This window comes from Bombina bombina, chromosome 1, assembly GCF_027579735.1.
Source record: "Bombina bombina isolate aBomBom1 chromosome 1, aBomBom1.pri, whole genome shotgun sequence".
Taxonomy (NCBI): domain Eukaryota; kingdom Metazoa; phylum Chordata; class Amphibia; order Anura; family Bombinatoridae; genus Bombina; species Bombina bombina.
Window position 1 is genome coordinate 1,295,031,592 of NC_069499.1, and position 15,761 is coordinate 1,295,047,352.

At 36.4% G+C, this 15,761-nt stretch overlaps 1 protein-coding gene across 1 annotated transcript in view; it reads left to right on the forward strand.

The window, feature by feature from the left end:
- The window catches only part of LOC128664432 (neural-cadherin-like), a 183,018-nt gene that overhangs the window by 18,456 nt on the left and 148,801 nt on the right, over nt 1-15,761 (forward strand). The window contains exon 2 of the mRNA XM_053719265.1: nt 11,616-11,813. Coding sequence (XP_053575240.1) covers nt 11,616-11,813 — 198 coding nt within the window. The remainder of the gene's footprint in view (nt 1-11,615; nt 11,814-15,761) is intronic.

A 15,761-nucleotide genomic window follows, 5' to 3' on the forward strand; every position in this document is an offset into this window, starting at 1 on the left:
AACTAAAATACAATTAAATAAACTATACTTTATTACAAAAACAAACAAACACTAAATTACAAAAAATAAAAATAAAAAAAAAGTTTAATCTAATTACACCTAATCTAATCCCCCTAATAAAATAAAAAGCCCCCCCAAAATAATAAAATTCCCTATCCTAAACTAAATTACAAAGTAATCAGCTCTTTTACCAGCCCTTAAAAGGGCTTTTTGCGGGGCATTGCCCCAAAGTAATCAGCTCTTTTACCTGTAAAAAAAAAGAAATACAATCCCCCCCACATTACAACTCACCACCCACACACCCCTACTCTAAAACCCACCCGATCCCCCCTTAAAAAAAACTAACACTACCCCATTGAAGATCACCCTACCTTGAGCCGTGTTCACCCAGCCGGGCACCGATGGGGCAGAAGAGGACATCCGGACCGGCAGAAGTCTTCATCCTATCCGGGCAGAAGAGGACATCTGGACAGGCAGACATCTTCATCCAGGCAGCATCTTCTATCTTCATCCTTCCGGAGCGGAGCCATCTTCTATCCAGCCGACGCGGAGCCATCCTCTTCTTTCGATGTCCTAACGAAGAATGACGGTTCCTTTAAATGACGTCATCCAAGATGGCATCCCTCGAATTCCGATTGGCTGATAGGATCCTATCAGCCAATCGGAATTAAGGTAGGAAAATTCAGATTGGTTGATTTAATCAGCCAATCGGATTGAAGTTCAATCCGATTGGCTGATTGGATCAGCCAATAGAATTGACCTCACATTCTATTGGCTGATCCAATCAGCCAATCGGATTGAACTTCAATCCGATTGGCTGATTAAATCAACCAATCGGAATTTTCCTACCTTAATTCCGATTGGCTGATAGAATCCTATCAGCCAATTGGAATTCGAGGGACGCCATCTTGGATGACATCATTTAAAGGAACCGTCATTCTTCGTTAGGACATCGGAAGAAGAGGATGGCTCCGCGTCGGCTGGATAGAAGATGGCTCCGCTCCGCTCCGGAAGGATGAAGATAGAAGATGCCGTCTGGATGAAGAAGTCTGCCGGTCCGGATGTCCTCTTCTGCCCGGATAGGATGAAGACTTCTGCCTGTCCGGATGTCCTCTTCTGCCCCATCGGTGCCCGGCTGGGTGAACACGGCTCAAGGTAGGGTGATCTTCAATGGGGTAGTGTTAGGTTTTTTAAGGGGGGATCGGGTGGGTTTTAGAGTTGGGGTGTGTGGGTGGTGGGTTTTAATGTTGGGGGGGATTGTAGTTCTTTTTTTTACAGGTAAAAGAACTGATTACTTTGGGGCAATGCCCCACAAAAAGCCATTTTAAGGGCTGGTAAAAGAGCTGATTACTTTGTAATTTAGTTTAGAATAGGGAATTTTATTATTTTGGGGGGCTTTTTTATTTTATTAGGGGGATTAGATTAGGTGTAAATAGATTAAACTTCTTGTAATATTTTTTTATTTTTTTGTAATTTAGTGTTTTGTTTTTTTTGTAATATAGTTTAGTTTATTTAATTGTATTTTATTTCAGATAATTGTAGTTAATTTATTTAATTAATTTATTGATAGTGTAAATGGAGTGTTAGGTGTATTTTTAACTTAGGTTAGGATTTATTTTACAGGTAATTTTGTAATTATTTTAACTAGGTAGCTATTAAATAGTTATTAATTATAAGTTGCCTGTAAAATAAATATAAATCCTAAAATAGCTACAATGTAACTATTAGTTATATTGTAGCTATTTTATGGTTTATTTTATAGGTATTTATTTTTAAATAGGGATAATTTATTTAATTATATTTAACTTAGGGGGGTGTTAGGGTTAGACTTAGGTTTAGGGGTTAATAACTTTATTATAGTAGCGGCGACATTGGGGGCGGCAGATTAGGGGTTAATAATTGTAGGTAGGTGGCGGCGATGTTAGGGACGGCAGATTAGGGGTTAATAAAATTTATTTTAGTGTTTGCGAGGCGGGAGTGCGGCGGTTTAGGGGTTAATACATTTATTATAGTGGCGGCGATGTCCGGTCGGCAGATTAGAGGTTAATAAATGTAGGTAGGTGGTGGCGACATTGGGGGGGCAGATTAGGTGTTAATAAATATAATGTAGGTGTCGGCGATGTTAGGGGCAGCAGATTAGGGGTTCATAGGTATAATGTAGGTGGCGGCGGTGTCCGGTCGGCAGATTAGGGGTTAAAAATTTTTTTTTAGTGTTTGCGATGTGGGGGGGCCTCTGTTTAGGGGTTATTAGGTAGTTTATGGGTGTTAGTGTACTTTTTAGCACTGTAGTTAAGAGCTTTATGTTCCAGCGTTAGCCCATAAAACTCTTAACTACTGACTTTTATATGCGGTAGGAGTTTTGGAGGTAGAGTCTGTACCGCTCACTTCTTCCAAGACTTGCAATACCAGCGTTAGGCAAATCCCATTAAAAAGATAGGATACGCAATTGACATAAGGGGATTTGCGGTATGGAAAAGTCATGGAAAAAAGTGAGTGGTACACCTGTACCTGCCATACTCGTAATACCAGTGGGTGTTAAAAAGCAGCGTTAGGACCCCTTAACACTGCTTTTTAAAGCTAACGCAGAACTCGTAATCTAGGCGTATGTCTGTAGGTAAATAACAAACACCAGCCATCAATTAAAGTTATTCTGACTAAACCCAGATTAAAGTAAGCTGTTGCTATTTGCTATTTGCTTAAATGTTTGGGGTTGCATTCTACTGGAAGAGCCATGGTCCGCAAAGAATTGCCAAAGAAACTGCGAGAGCTAATTGTTGAAATTTAATCACGAGTTGGGTATAAAAGAATATTGAAGGCATTGGATAAACCATGGAGCACTGTCAAAACCATCATTAATAAATGCAGAAAATGGGACACCACAGAGACATTGCAAAGATCAGGGCAATCCTCCAGAGTTAATAAGAGGAGCAGGAGAAGGCTAACAAGAGGCCAACAGCAACACCGTAGAAGCTACAGGAATTTCTGTCAGGTACTCATTGCATGTGACCACCATCTCTCATAATCTACATGTCTGGGCTATGGGGTAGGTGGTAAGATACAAAACTCTTCCTTACAAAAATGAAAATCCAAGCCCAACTAAATTATGCCAAAAGATTCATTCAATCACATCAAATCATGTGGTAAAATGTGCTATGGTCTGACAAGACAACGTTTGAAATTTTTGGCCTAAATGGCAAATGATATGTTTGTAGCAAAGCCAATAAAGCTCATTATCCAAGGAACAAAATACAGACTTTGAAACAAGATGGTGGTAGCATCATGCGTTGGGTTGGGGATGCTTCTCTTCAGGTGGGTGAGGGGCTCTTGTCAAGATAGATGGAATGATGAATAGCTCGAAATATCAAAATATTATGGCACAAATCCTGCTGGCCTCTGCCAGAAAGTTGAAAATGAAGAGGAATTTCACATTCTAACATGACAATGTTCAATAGAGCGCATCAAAGTCGACCAAGGCATGACTTTATAAAAGGAAAATCAAAGTCTTGGAATGGCCCAGCCAGAGCCAAGACCTCAATCCAATTGAAAACCTGTGGAATTACCTAAAGAGAGCTGTACACAGGATACCGATACAGATACCCTCACAATTTGAAGGAACTTGAACTTTTTTGTAAAGAAGAGTGAGATAAAATCCCAAATTCTAGATGTGCAAAGTTAATAGAGACTTTTTCACAAAGACTTGTTCCTGTAATAATTGCATATGGTTCTTCCACAAACTATTTGTTGGGTGGGGTTTGCAAACTTATGCAATCAGGGTGTTTTTTTTATTTAAAATATTCCTAATAAGTAACTTTTTGGGTTTTTTTCTCTTGATTTTTGTTTGTTAGAAGATCACATTACAGATGGAAAAAGTCTTAACATTTACATTGTTGTTATTTCTGTCTTTACATTTCAAAACACTGCAATTTCATAAGGGTATGTAGACTTTTTATATTTAATAATCTTTTATTGAGATATTTAGACAATTGTTACTGAGGAATTTTGCTATGACATGCTAAATACAATCTCATGGAAAATTTTCAGAACAAGGCAACCATAATATCATTAGTTTACAAGCTTGTCTACAAAATAAAAATTATGCAATTATATCTGAAACCTCTTTTTTAAGGTAAAACATCCATCCATTGGTTTAAAGGCCTCTCTTGTACCTTTACACATTCAAAAAAAGTGATGGAAGGAATTCTAACATGCCTTCGGACAACTTTTGGGCCTAGAAGAGTTATTAATACTATATGGAGTGGTTTATAAGAAAAAGAAATTAGTATTATAGTACAAACCGTATCAAATCTCTTGCTCAAAAGTCTAACGTGGGCATGTTATAAAATACATTATGTCCCCTGTTTACAAGCCCACCCACCTTCAAAAAGAGTTTAAAATAGCTATAACAATAATAACAGTAGCGCTTAGATTTGCTGTTCATTAAACTTTGCTGTTTGTGATAAAAAATGTGACTCAACCTGTAAAAGAACAATAAATTGAAATTATTTTCTAATAAAAAATTCCAGCTTATGTCATTCATACTGTCCAATAACTGACATTAGTGTGAGATATAGATAACATCTCTACAAGGACCCAGATATTAGTGAAGTGCCTTGAGAACTAGCATTGGGGCATATTTATCAAGCTCCGTATGGAGCTAGATGCCCTGCTGCTCCATAACTTGTCCGCCTGCTCTGAGGCTGCGGGCAGAAATCCCCCCCAATCGAATTGCTGGTGCAATGAGTTGGCATTTATCGATGTGTGGTGGACATGATACGCTACTTCGTATCATGTCCGCTAGCACATTGATAAATATGCCCCAATGACTCAGACGCATAGCTGGAGCAAAGGGTCGAAGTTTGCCATTTTCTGACCTGCATCTTCACCGGATCTCAATCCATCAACGTAAATGTTGTGAGTAATCTAATGTGTGTGCTAAGCACTGGTGACTTTTGGGCAGAAAACATCAGTTCTCCTGTTGGCTCGCTTAACTCCCTCTTGTATTCGTCCCCAGCACTCTCCTGTATTGTAGGGTGGTTAGCCAACTGATTTTCCTCCACTACCCATTCTGTTTACAAGGTAGACTTCTCACCCTCACCCATAAAGTTAGGTCACACATGTTGCTAAATGATTGTAGATAGTAAAATATGTAGCTTATGTGATAAAGTTTCTGCATTGTCTTGCAAGAGAGCACTACATAACGACGGAGATGCAAAGGTGCTCTGCCCGGGGGTTAATTAGTAGGCCGCAAACTCTTCAAATTTCCGGAAGGGTGACACTGACACCGAACGTGGAAAGAGTAGCATCTTTTAAAAGAGCTTTCTCTGCTGCACAGTATATAGTGGAAATCAGCACCTGATGGCGTGTTAGAAATTGGATTTTGTACAGATTACTTCTAAGGTCTGGAGCAGCATTTTTGTGACCTATCATGGCAGCCGCCTGGAAGTTCCCCCCAGGGCTGTAGACTTTTTATAGCCACTCTACTGTGTGTTTGTCGATATGGATCTTTTCTTCATCAATCCAAATTTCCAGTAATACCAGATGCTGGGGAATGTGACACCCAAATATAAATCAGTATTTTGAAATCATTTTACCACAGGAAGAGTTTTATGATGCTTTATGAAATTGATTAATTGCATTGTGCAACATTTTGGTTGCTATGTTATTATCTTTCTTCTTTTTTTTTTACACATACATTTCAAAAGTACATTGGCTGTAAGTATATCCTTGTAGAGAGAAGTATTGTTACTTCTTAATTATTGTAACAGTTAACAAAGTGATAAATCTAGGCAGTGTTAGAAAGGAATGAATACATTCTGCTAAAAAAATAATATATAGTGACATTCAAAACATGTCTAGTACAATGTATGTAATTATCTGTAGCTTGTTCAGTGGGTAACACTGTCACTTTCAGAAATATTCATCTATATTCCGAAGGCCCTACAGAATTATTACATAAATCTAAAAATGCTAATATAGTTTTGCATTTTACGCAATGCAATAAAAATTTGCAGTCTTTGTCTACTAGATTACTTATAAAGGTTTTTGCCACCATTATTAGTAACAGATATTCTTTTATATTCTCATTGTTTCAGTTAAATATTTTTAAAGACAATTTAATATTGTAATATCACATGCACATAAAATGTAATTAACATGCCATATCTTATTTTCTGGAATGATGAATTGCTTACAATCCCAAAAAGGGCAGAGTAACCAACTGTTAGCTGAGGATTGTGTAAGGGGCAATAAACACCCTCTAATTATAAAAAAAATTTTAGTCTTCCAATAGATTAACTTATCAGTCAGAACATTATTAGAACAGATTAATACCTTGTTTGCTACCATTGCTTTTCAATGGTAAAACACTGCTCACCACTTTCCTTGTTTGAAGAAGCTAATATGGACTTGCATCTGGAGAAGACAGGGCTTGCCACTGTCATGTAGGGATATGCGAATGTTTTGCAACATTCAATGAAAGAATTTTAAAAACATTCCTTTGGTCAGTTCAAAATTTTGAATGTTTGTACAACATTTTATTATTTGTTTAGTATAATAGTATTTCTAATGCTATCTTTAAATGTAATATTCAAATTAGAAAAAAATGAATCATTATATTTCTAACTAGGTGATAAGCCTGTCTATTTAAAATTACTGTAAAAAATAAGCGAAATTATTAAAAATAAAAAAAATTAAACCTAATCTAATACCCCTATAAAAATATCCCCCCAAAAATAAAAACACCCCCTTAGGGGGTACTTTGTAATTTCTTTTAGGTAAAAGAGCTGTTTAAGCTGTTTAGGGCAATGCCCTACAAAAAGCCTTGGTAGTTTAGTGTTAGATTAGGGGGTGTTTTTATTTTTGGGGGGCTTTTTTATAGGGGTATCAGTTTAGGTTTAAAAAAAATATATTTTGGATAATTACGTTATATTTTTTTTCTGTAATTTTAGATTTTTTTTATTTTTTGTAATTTTAGTGTTTGTTTTTTGTAATGTTAGATTTTTTTTAATTTTTGTAATTAGTTTTTTTTAAATTTAATCTTAAATCTTGTAAAATAATTGGGGTTAATTCATGGGGTTTTAGGTTAGGGGACTTTTTTTGCGTTGTGGGGGGTTTGCGGTTTAGGGGTTAATATTGTAATTAGGTAGTTGGTGTTTTGGAGGTTTTGGAGGTTTAGGGGTTAATAGTGTAATTAGGTAGTTTGTGTTGTTGGGGTTTGGCGGTTTAAGGGTTAATATTTTCATTTGCGGATTAGGGGTTTATTATTTTGCGATGTGGCGTGGGGGTTGGCGGGTTTAGAGGTACATTTTGCATTAGGTGTTTGTTAATATTTCTTGCGGGCGGTTAGTTTTTTTTGTTTTTAATACTTCGTGCGGGTGGTTAGGTGTTTTTTGTTAATATTTTGTGCAGACAGTTAGGTGTTTTTCGTTAATACTTTGTTCGGGCGGTTAGGTGTTTTTCGTTAATACTTTGTGAGGGCGGTTAGGCGTTTTTCGTTAATACTTTGTGAGGGCGATTAGATGTTTTTTGTTATTATTTTGTGCGGGCGGTTAGGTTTTTTTGGTTAAATGCTTTGTGCGGGCGTTTTTTTTTTTAATACTTAGTTTTCAGCTGTTCGTTTTTTGGTTTATATCTTCTGCGGGCAGTTAAGTTTTTTGGTTAAATGCTTCATTTGCATTCTTTTGGCTGCATGCACAACTAACAACAGCGACGGACGCGCTACAAACGTGATTATATTATAGGTAGAATTTCTAATGCTTTCTTTAAATTTAATATTCAAATTATGCAATATTCAAAATAGAAATAAATTAAATCAATATATTTGTATCTATTATGTATCAGTTTACTAAATTCCCTACCGCATGAACTATTGCACTTCTAAATAGTGTTTGTTAAATTGAATGTTACATTTAAAATTTCAAATGTGGATATTCTGTCTATTATAAACATTCGAAAATAAAAGTAACATTTGAAAATCTGAAAAAACATTAGTTTAATGAATTTTAATTTTTTTTTGTCCTTGTCAACAATTGTTTGTCTAAAACGAATGTCCACAGGACTATTCGTTCCACCTAATGTATTGTTCAGCACATTCGCCCATCCCTGTTGTCATGGTGTTAACACATTTTCCTTGTTTGGCTTCATCAGAAATGATAACACAACTGTGGCTTGTGAAGTCTGCTGTGTGTACTTTTAAGGACTGGAAAATAAACTATTTTCAGACTTAAATTATGGGACAAAATAAGTAATAAAAGTATATTGCAAAGTTATTTTATTATGCATAATTAAGCATTTTATAAAACAATCTCAACGTGTTTACTCTCCATTTAAGTGCCACAAGGAGGTTGCAGGTGCTATGTATGAGACCACTGTCTTTACTAAGCTGTATAATGTTTGTGTCTAAAACATAGAAGCCATGTATTTCACGTTAATTGATGCTGCATACACTTAGCTGCCTGTGCGCTACACATGGTTGCTTGACTCTTTTCCACCTGTCTGTATTTTCAGCTCACTACCACTCATGTGACTCATCTATGCAGATGAAGCTGGAGAAATACTTGCTTCTCTTTTATGCTATTGGTTTGTTCTAGTCCTGAATTGTCTGTGTGTGTAATATTTGTTAAAGGGTCATTCGGAATCCATGGGACGCAACTTCAGACCAGCTAGACAGCAGCTTAAACTTAAAGGGATATGAAGCACACATTATGTCTTCTATGATTCAAGCAGAACATAAAATTTTAAACAACTTTCCAATTTTCTTATATTATAAAATTTGCTTAATTCTCTTTGCATCTTTGGTTGAAGGAGCAGCAACGCATCCCTGGGAGCTAGTTGAACACATCAGTGAGCCAATAACAAGAGATATATATGTGCAGTCACCAATCAGCAGCTAGCTCCCAGCAGTAATACATTTCTGCTCCTGGTAAATGGTAACTTATTCAAGTCTTTCACACCTTTAAGAGTAACGCTTTTAGCAATAGTAACAAATCTACTAATTTTTTACGTACATGCATTTGGTTTATTTGTTTTTCTTTAAAGAGACATTTGTTTATTGGTTTTGGGCTAATGCAAAGAATATGGAAAAGATTGTTTTTTTTTACATTTGTCTGAAAATGTTTACACATAACTTAAATATATGGTAAAGGTGCTCATAACCCTAAAATATATTTAATTAAAGTTCCATAAAAATCCTAAATATAGGTCAGTTTCATTTTATTAGTGGTGTGCAGAAAAAATATTAGAAAGTGAAATATTGCAAGCTTGATGTTTGGAGTCAGGTTTGCTAATGAATGAATATTTATAATTCTTATTATCCTTAATCTTATTATTCTTGTTATTAATATTACTACTACTACAACTACTACTAATATTAATAATAACAATACTAATAAAAAGTAGAAACATCAGACCAGACCCCAGACCCTGCAGTACCTATGTATGCACCAAACCCACATCAAACCATAGAGCGCTTGTCCCTCTGTCAGCCCCTTATGTTATGTATAAATGTTATGTTTTTACTCAGATATTTTAAAATATTCTAATATTGCTCTATGTTATCTTGATGTCCACAAAAGCTATTTAATTAACAGGTGTGAAGTTGATACATGTAACAATGGTACAGAATAATGAATGCATTCCTGGATCAGGATGAATCAATATGTAAGATAATGAAACAGCTTATGCTATCAGTCCTTGTTAATAATGTCCATGGATCACATATTGACAGTACATATATTTAAGTGTAGCTAAATATATCATATTACCAGCTCTATGTCAGCTTCTTTGATAGAGGAAATGGTATAGGAGGCTGATTTTGCAGATAATATGTTCACATAACATGAGGATGTACGGGGAAGGCTCCTTACTGTATTCAGGAAGGCCAATGGCTAAGCAACTGACTTTAAACTGCTGGGTTCAACTACAGTAGCAGGTTACTACTCCCTATGCTATTGATCTTTAGCACCTTACAATTATCAGTTAGTGAAGCGAATGTGCATTCATGAAGAAAATCGGCTTTTCATTTGTGTTTTAAAAAAATTAAAATCCGAATAAATGCACAAAGAATAAATACTGATGTAAGTTAGTGGTTAATATTTAACTCAATGAGCTCTGGAGACCGCTCTAACCTGATCCTCTCCTTGCCAGGAACATAGAGCGTTAAGCCTGTTGTTAGCGCGGCTGGAGTTTAGGCTCCGGCAAGAAGAGGATTGGTTTAGCTCGCTCTCCAGGGCACATTAAGGTAACTATTTTAGCTACAGGTGAACTTTTCAAATGTTAATATATAACTAAAATTCAGTATTTGTTTCGGAAAAGGAAAGGAATACAAAATAGTGCAGCGGCAGCCACCAAATATTACGGGAACGAATACAAAACAACAATTTCATTGGCTGCACATCTTTACTTCCACTCTCTATTATGTGAGCTAAGCTGTCAAAAACCCAGTAACATCACAGATCTGTGAAAGTGCAACATAGATGCAACATAAAGGGTCAGAGCGGGAAAGGTAATTCTAGCGCAACCTATATTTTCAATGGATAGCGTGACCGCACTAAATATCGATCATATTACAAGTTGAAAATTCTAGGTTACGCTCGAGCGAAAGTCAAAACTGTTCTAGAATATTTAGGGCTACTTGAGACCTGAAGTAAAGTGTAAGGGTTAAAAAATATTTTAATTTATTAAAAACACATTGAAATAAAGTATTACACTTTTATACACACACATACATATATATATCTATATATATATACAGCCCGTCCCAGTCAAACACCCTTAAATGTGAAATATACTTTATATTAATTTGTAACATGTTTTAATGTTTATTAAATAAAAATACTGGAAATTCCTATGTTCTTCACTTATAAAAAAAAAAGTTATTTTTATTTTTAAATAATTATCTGCATATAAAATATCTATCTATTTATACATATATAACAAATGCACTCTCACAAACAAATGTCCAATATACCAGGGTGCCAGAGTGGCAACAATATAAATTTAAAAAAAATCTGCACTTACTGGATTTAAAGTGAATTAAATCCAGTGAGTGCAGATTTTTTTTGAAATCTATCTCTCTATCTATCTATCTATCTATCTATCATCTATCTATCTATCTATCTATCTATCGCTGTATACATTCATATATCATATATATATGTAGGTATAGATATATATATTTACAAAACAATAATCAATATAGGAATTCTAACACACCTTCGGCTTTAGCGCAGTTGATCTAGCGCAGGGTAGGGTTAGTGCCTGAGCATTAACTAATAAGGCTTAGAGTGGTGGCAATATCCAAAGTTCTGAAGTTAGTGCGCCTGAGTCTTTCGCTCGCGTCCTAACTCTTTACTTTCAACTTGTAATACACGTTTTAATCCAGCTGTAGTAATTTTTTACTTTAAGCGCAGTTAGCGTTCAAGCGAAATAAAAACAAAAAATTAAAAACTCGCCACTTTAATTTCATGCTTAGTGTATAATCTTATAGAATAACCTGTTAATGTTTTTTTTTCAGATCCATTTGTGCATCAATATAATAACTGTAAATTTTTGAAAATCCAATTATTATTTGATTGATTTATTTTCCCTCATAAATAAAGATTCCTCTTTCCTCCCAGGAAATTACTCGTACATTGTACACGTAGAACTCACAGTTATGGATATCAATGGGGAATCTCCATCTTGGGCTATGGATCCATCTCCTTATTTAGCTGTGGTGTCCCCGTGGGCTGCTGCTGGTTCATACGTATACAGATTACATGCTGTCCACAGAGATACAAGTAGTGGAGGAGAACTAGAATACTTCCTACTCAAAGGTAAAATCAAAGTTCATTTTTGAATACTAAATGCTAGTTTAAAAAATGTAAATGTAAAAATCCAAATTTTATTGTTTTAGAAATATGTTTACTACATTTGCAGAAAAAAATGTGTTTATCATATTGTCAGAAATAAGAACATAAAAATTAGATAGAGTAGATAGATAGATAATTGATAGACAGACATATTAGATATAAATATAGATAATAGACAGATAGATTAGATAGATAAATAGCTAGATAGATATTACATAGATAGATAGATAGATAGATAGATAGATATTAGATAGATGATAGATAGATGATAGATAGATAGATGATAGATAGAATGATATATAGATAGATAGACAGATACATAGACAGGCAAACACATATAAGCAATTAAGCATGGCATTGTAAAAATCAACAGAATTACAAGATATTGAAAAGCAGTGCAGAGTATAAAATGCTGTAGTACAGTAAGATGTAAAATGACTCTCTAGTGATTTTTTTTTTTTTATATTAAACACAGTCCTTTAATTTGAAACGCACATAATCATATACCTTTCTTGACAAAGAGATGTGTACTTTTAAAAGATGAGAGCCAACCCTGGCTATTGTTCCTTTGTGGATACAATATTGCTGAAATCATTGTTTATTTAGAAAATTAGAAGTTTAGTGTTAGAATGATAAAACTTTTATCATTTTTCTACATAAACATTAATTTGCATCTCAATCCCAAGAAAATGGTAGTCACTATCAATTAGGGTTAAGCTGTTATCACTTTCAAACAGAAGCTGTGCACACTGGCACAATGTCACTTGGTCAGCAGTTTCTTAAACAAAAATGTAAAATATTCAAGAAAATCCTTATCTCATTACAAAAGCAATGTATAAAAGACGCAACCAATTTATAGAATAATAAGTTTTCTCTTGTCATTAATTAGTATATATATATCCACAAGTCAAATAACAAGCTGGGAATCAAAACCAGAGCTGGTAGTCAGACGAGTCAGGAATCAGGAGCCAAAGCGAATAGTCAGACGAGCGGAATCAGGAGCCAAAGCGAGTAGTCAGACGAGCCGGAATCAGGAACAAGGAGAACAGCAGAGTCAAGAACAAGCCAGGGATCAGTAACCAGGAGGGACATCAGACAGCCAGGTAATACACAGGAGCTCTCACAAACAGGTCTGAGACAATGCAAGGGCAAAGCATACTGAACAGAGGCCCTTTAAATAATAAGTGATGACATCACAATTCTGAGACTGCATCCTGTCTCACACGAATGATGTACACCAGTCTGGCCATAAAAGGAAGTGCAGGAAATGAGCAGCATCACACAGTATGCATCAGTGTCAGCAAGAGAGGTGAGTAAAATGGCTGCCAGCAGCACATGGCAAACAAAGCAGGAAAACGACCCCTCCCCGCGGGAGGACAAAAGACTTATTGGGGAAACGGGCATGGAAGGCACCGAGGAGGGCGGGAGCATGAACATCAGAGGAGGGAACCCATGAATGCTCCTCCGGACCGTAGCCCCTCCAGTGAACCAAATACTGTACACGACCCCTGGACATACGAGAGTGAATAATGCTGCTGACCTCATACTGCTCATGGTTGTCAACAAAGATAGCACGGGGACGAGGCAACACAGTGGTAAACCGATTACAAACCAATGGTTTCAAGAGGGAGACATGAAAAACATTGGAGATGCGCATTGCAGGAGGAAGGTCAAGAGCGTAGGCCACAGGATTGACCCGTCGGAGTATTCAAAAAGGACCAACAAAACAGAGAGCCAGTTTATTGGAAGGCACACAAGGGTTCAAGTTGCGGGAGGACAGCCAAACTCTTTCACAAACCTGGTAGGAAGGCGCGGGCAGACGCCTATGATCAGCCTGGAACTTTTGGCGCTGCATAGAATGATGAAGGCAATCCTGAATCTGCACCCACGTGGAACGGAGTTACCGTGCCGGAGATGCTCCCCCAAAGCCAGAATACCCTGAGACATGAATGAATCGGGCAACAAGGATGGTTGAAAACCATAATTCGCCATGAACGGGGATTACTTGGAGGAAGCATTGATAGCGCTATTACGAGCAAACTCTGCCCAAGGTAACAGTTCAGACCAATTATTGGGGTGATCTGAGACAGAAAAAACAAAGGGTGCAGGACAAAAAGCGCTCCTAGATTGGAACTAACCAATGGCTTATGGTATAAATTTGGTGAGAAAAAAAGAAAAAAAAAAAGAAAAAGAAAAAAAAAAGTATATTTTAAAATAATTTCTATATATTATATTTCATAATATTAAAAAGACCATGTATTGGATATGACAAAGATGTTTTAATTTCCTTCAACTAAAATGCAAGTTGCAAGCAAAAACTATTAAAGAAATAATGCCGGCATCAATTATAAATATATATATATATATATATATATATATATATATATATACTATATTACATAAAAGCAATTGCTACAATAAACGTTAGTAACAAATGGTTAAAGATAGTGGAACAATACTTTATATAGCAAGATGGTTGCTATATACATATAGTGGCATATAATATAGACTCAATGTCCAGAAACAAAGGCTGATTTATCGCTATGGCAGAGTTTTTATGAGATAAAGATTTTATCCTTGACGATGAAACATTACGATAAAAATGTTTCTATCTTCAGCTGTGCACAGCTTAATAACTCGCTTTTCTCTGTAATGTTAAGAGTTTCAGGTTCCATAGGATGCTCAGAGGAGCGTGGTGACGTCAGAGCATGTGTCCTGGACGGTTTAGATTCAAGAGTCTCTCACCGCTGATAATTCCTTACTAGAAGTTTCTTTGTTAGAAGTTTAGACAAAGTATTTACGTAAATAATGATCCAATTGAGACTGAAGAAAAACTGTATTTTGCTCAATTGTGGCAGATTAGTTTCTATTGATTCCTTCAAAGTCGGATGTCAGACTGGATACAAAGCACACCAGGAATATAAAAGGCAAACAAACAATGAACCTGGATTGAGCTATAAAGAAGGGAGGGATTATTATATACAGGAATTATTCATATGCCCATATCCAGGTATTTAAGAAATGGGGATGAACCTGCAAAAACGAGTAAATATCCCGGGTATATAGATGAATAGTAAGCAAATTTCTACATGTTTAGGTAGACCCAGCTACCTTTATCAAGACATAGCAATGGAGGAACTGTTCCAGAGCTTGATTAGACCGTTCCGCAGCCCCATTGGATTGAGGGTGATATGCCGAGGAGAAGAAAAGCTGGATCCCCATTTGAGCACAAAAGGAATGCTAAAATCTGGAGACAAACTGGCTACCCCGGTCTGACACTATCTCCTTGGGTAACCCATGTAAACAGAAGACCTCCCGGGCAAAAATTGAAGCAAGCTACTGAGCGGTAGGCAACTTCTTCAAGGGAATGCAATGTGACATTTTAGAAAAACGGTCAACCACCGTAAGGATAACAGTATTGCCATTGGAAACAGGGAGCTCGACAATGAAGTCCATGGAAAGATGTGTCCAAGGATGCTCACCATTAGCAATCGGTTGAAGAAGACCCACAGGAAGACGTCGAGGAGTCTTATTCTGTGCACAAACTGAGCAGGAGGCAACATATGCAGCAACATCAGAACGAAGACCTGGCCACCAGAATTGTCGAGTGACAGACGAAATCATTTGGTTCTTGCCTGGGTGACCTATGGCTTTAGGATAGTGGTAAGTGTGCAAAAGTTTAGTTCGAAGATTCTCAGGAACAAAACACTTACCACTAGGTTTCTCAGGAGGTGCATTGGTTTGTGCAGCCAGGATCTCCTCCCCCAAGGGAGAAGTCAAATTAGTACGTATGGTAGCCAAAATATGGCCAGGAGGTATAACTGTAGTAGGTACAGACTCCTCCTTGGACAGAGGCAAAGATTGTCCAGAGAGGGCATCAGCCCTAACATTCTTACTACCAGGCAGGTAGGA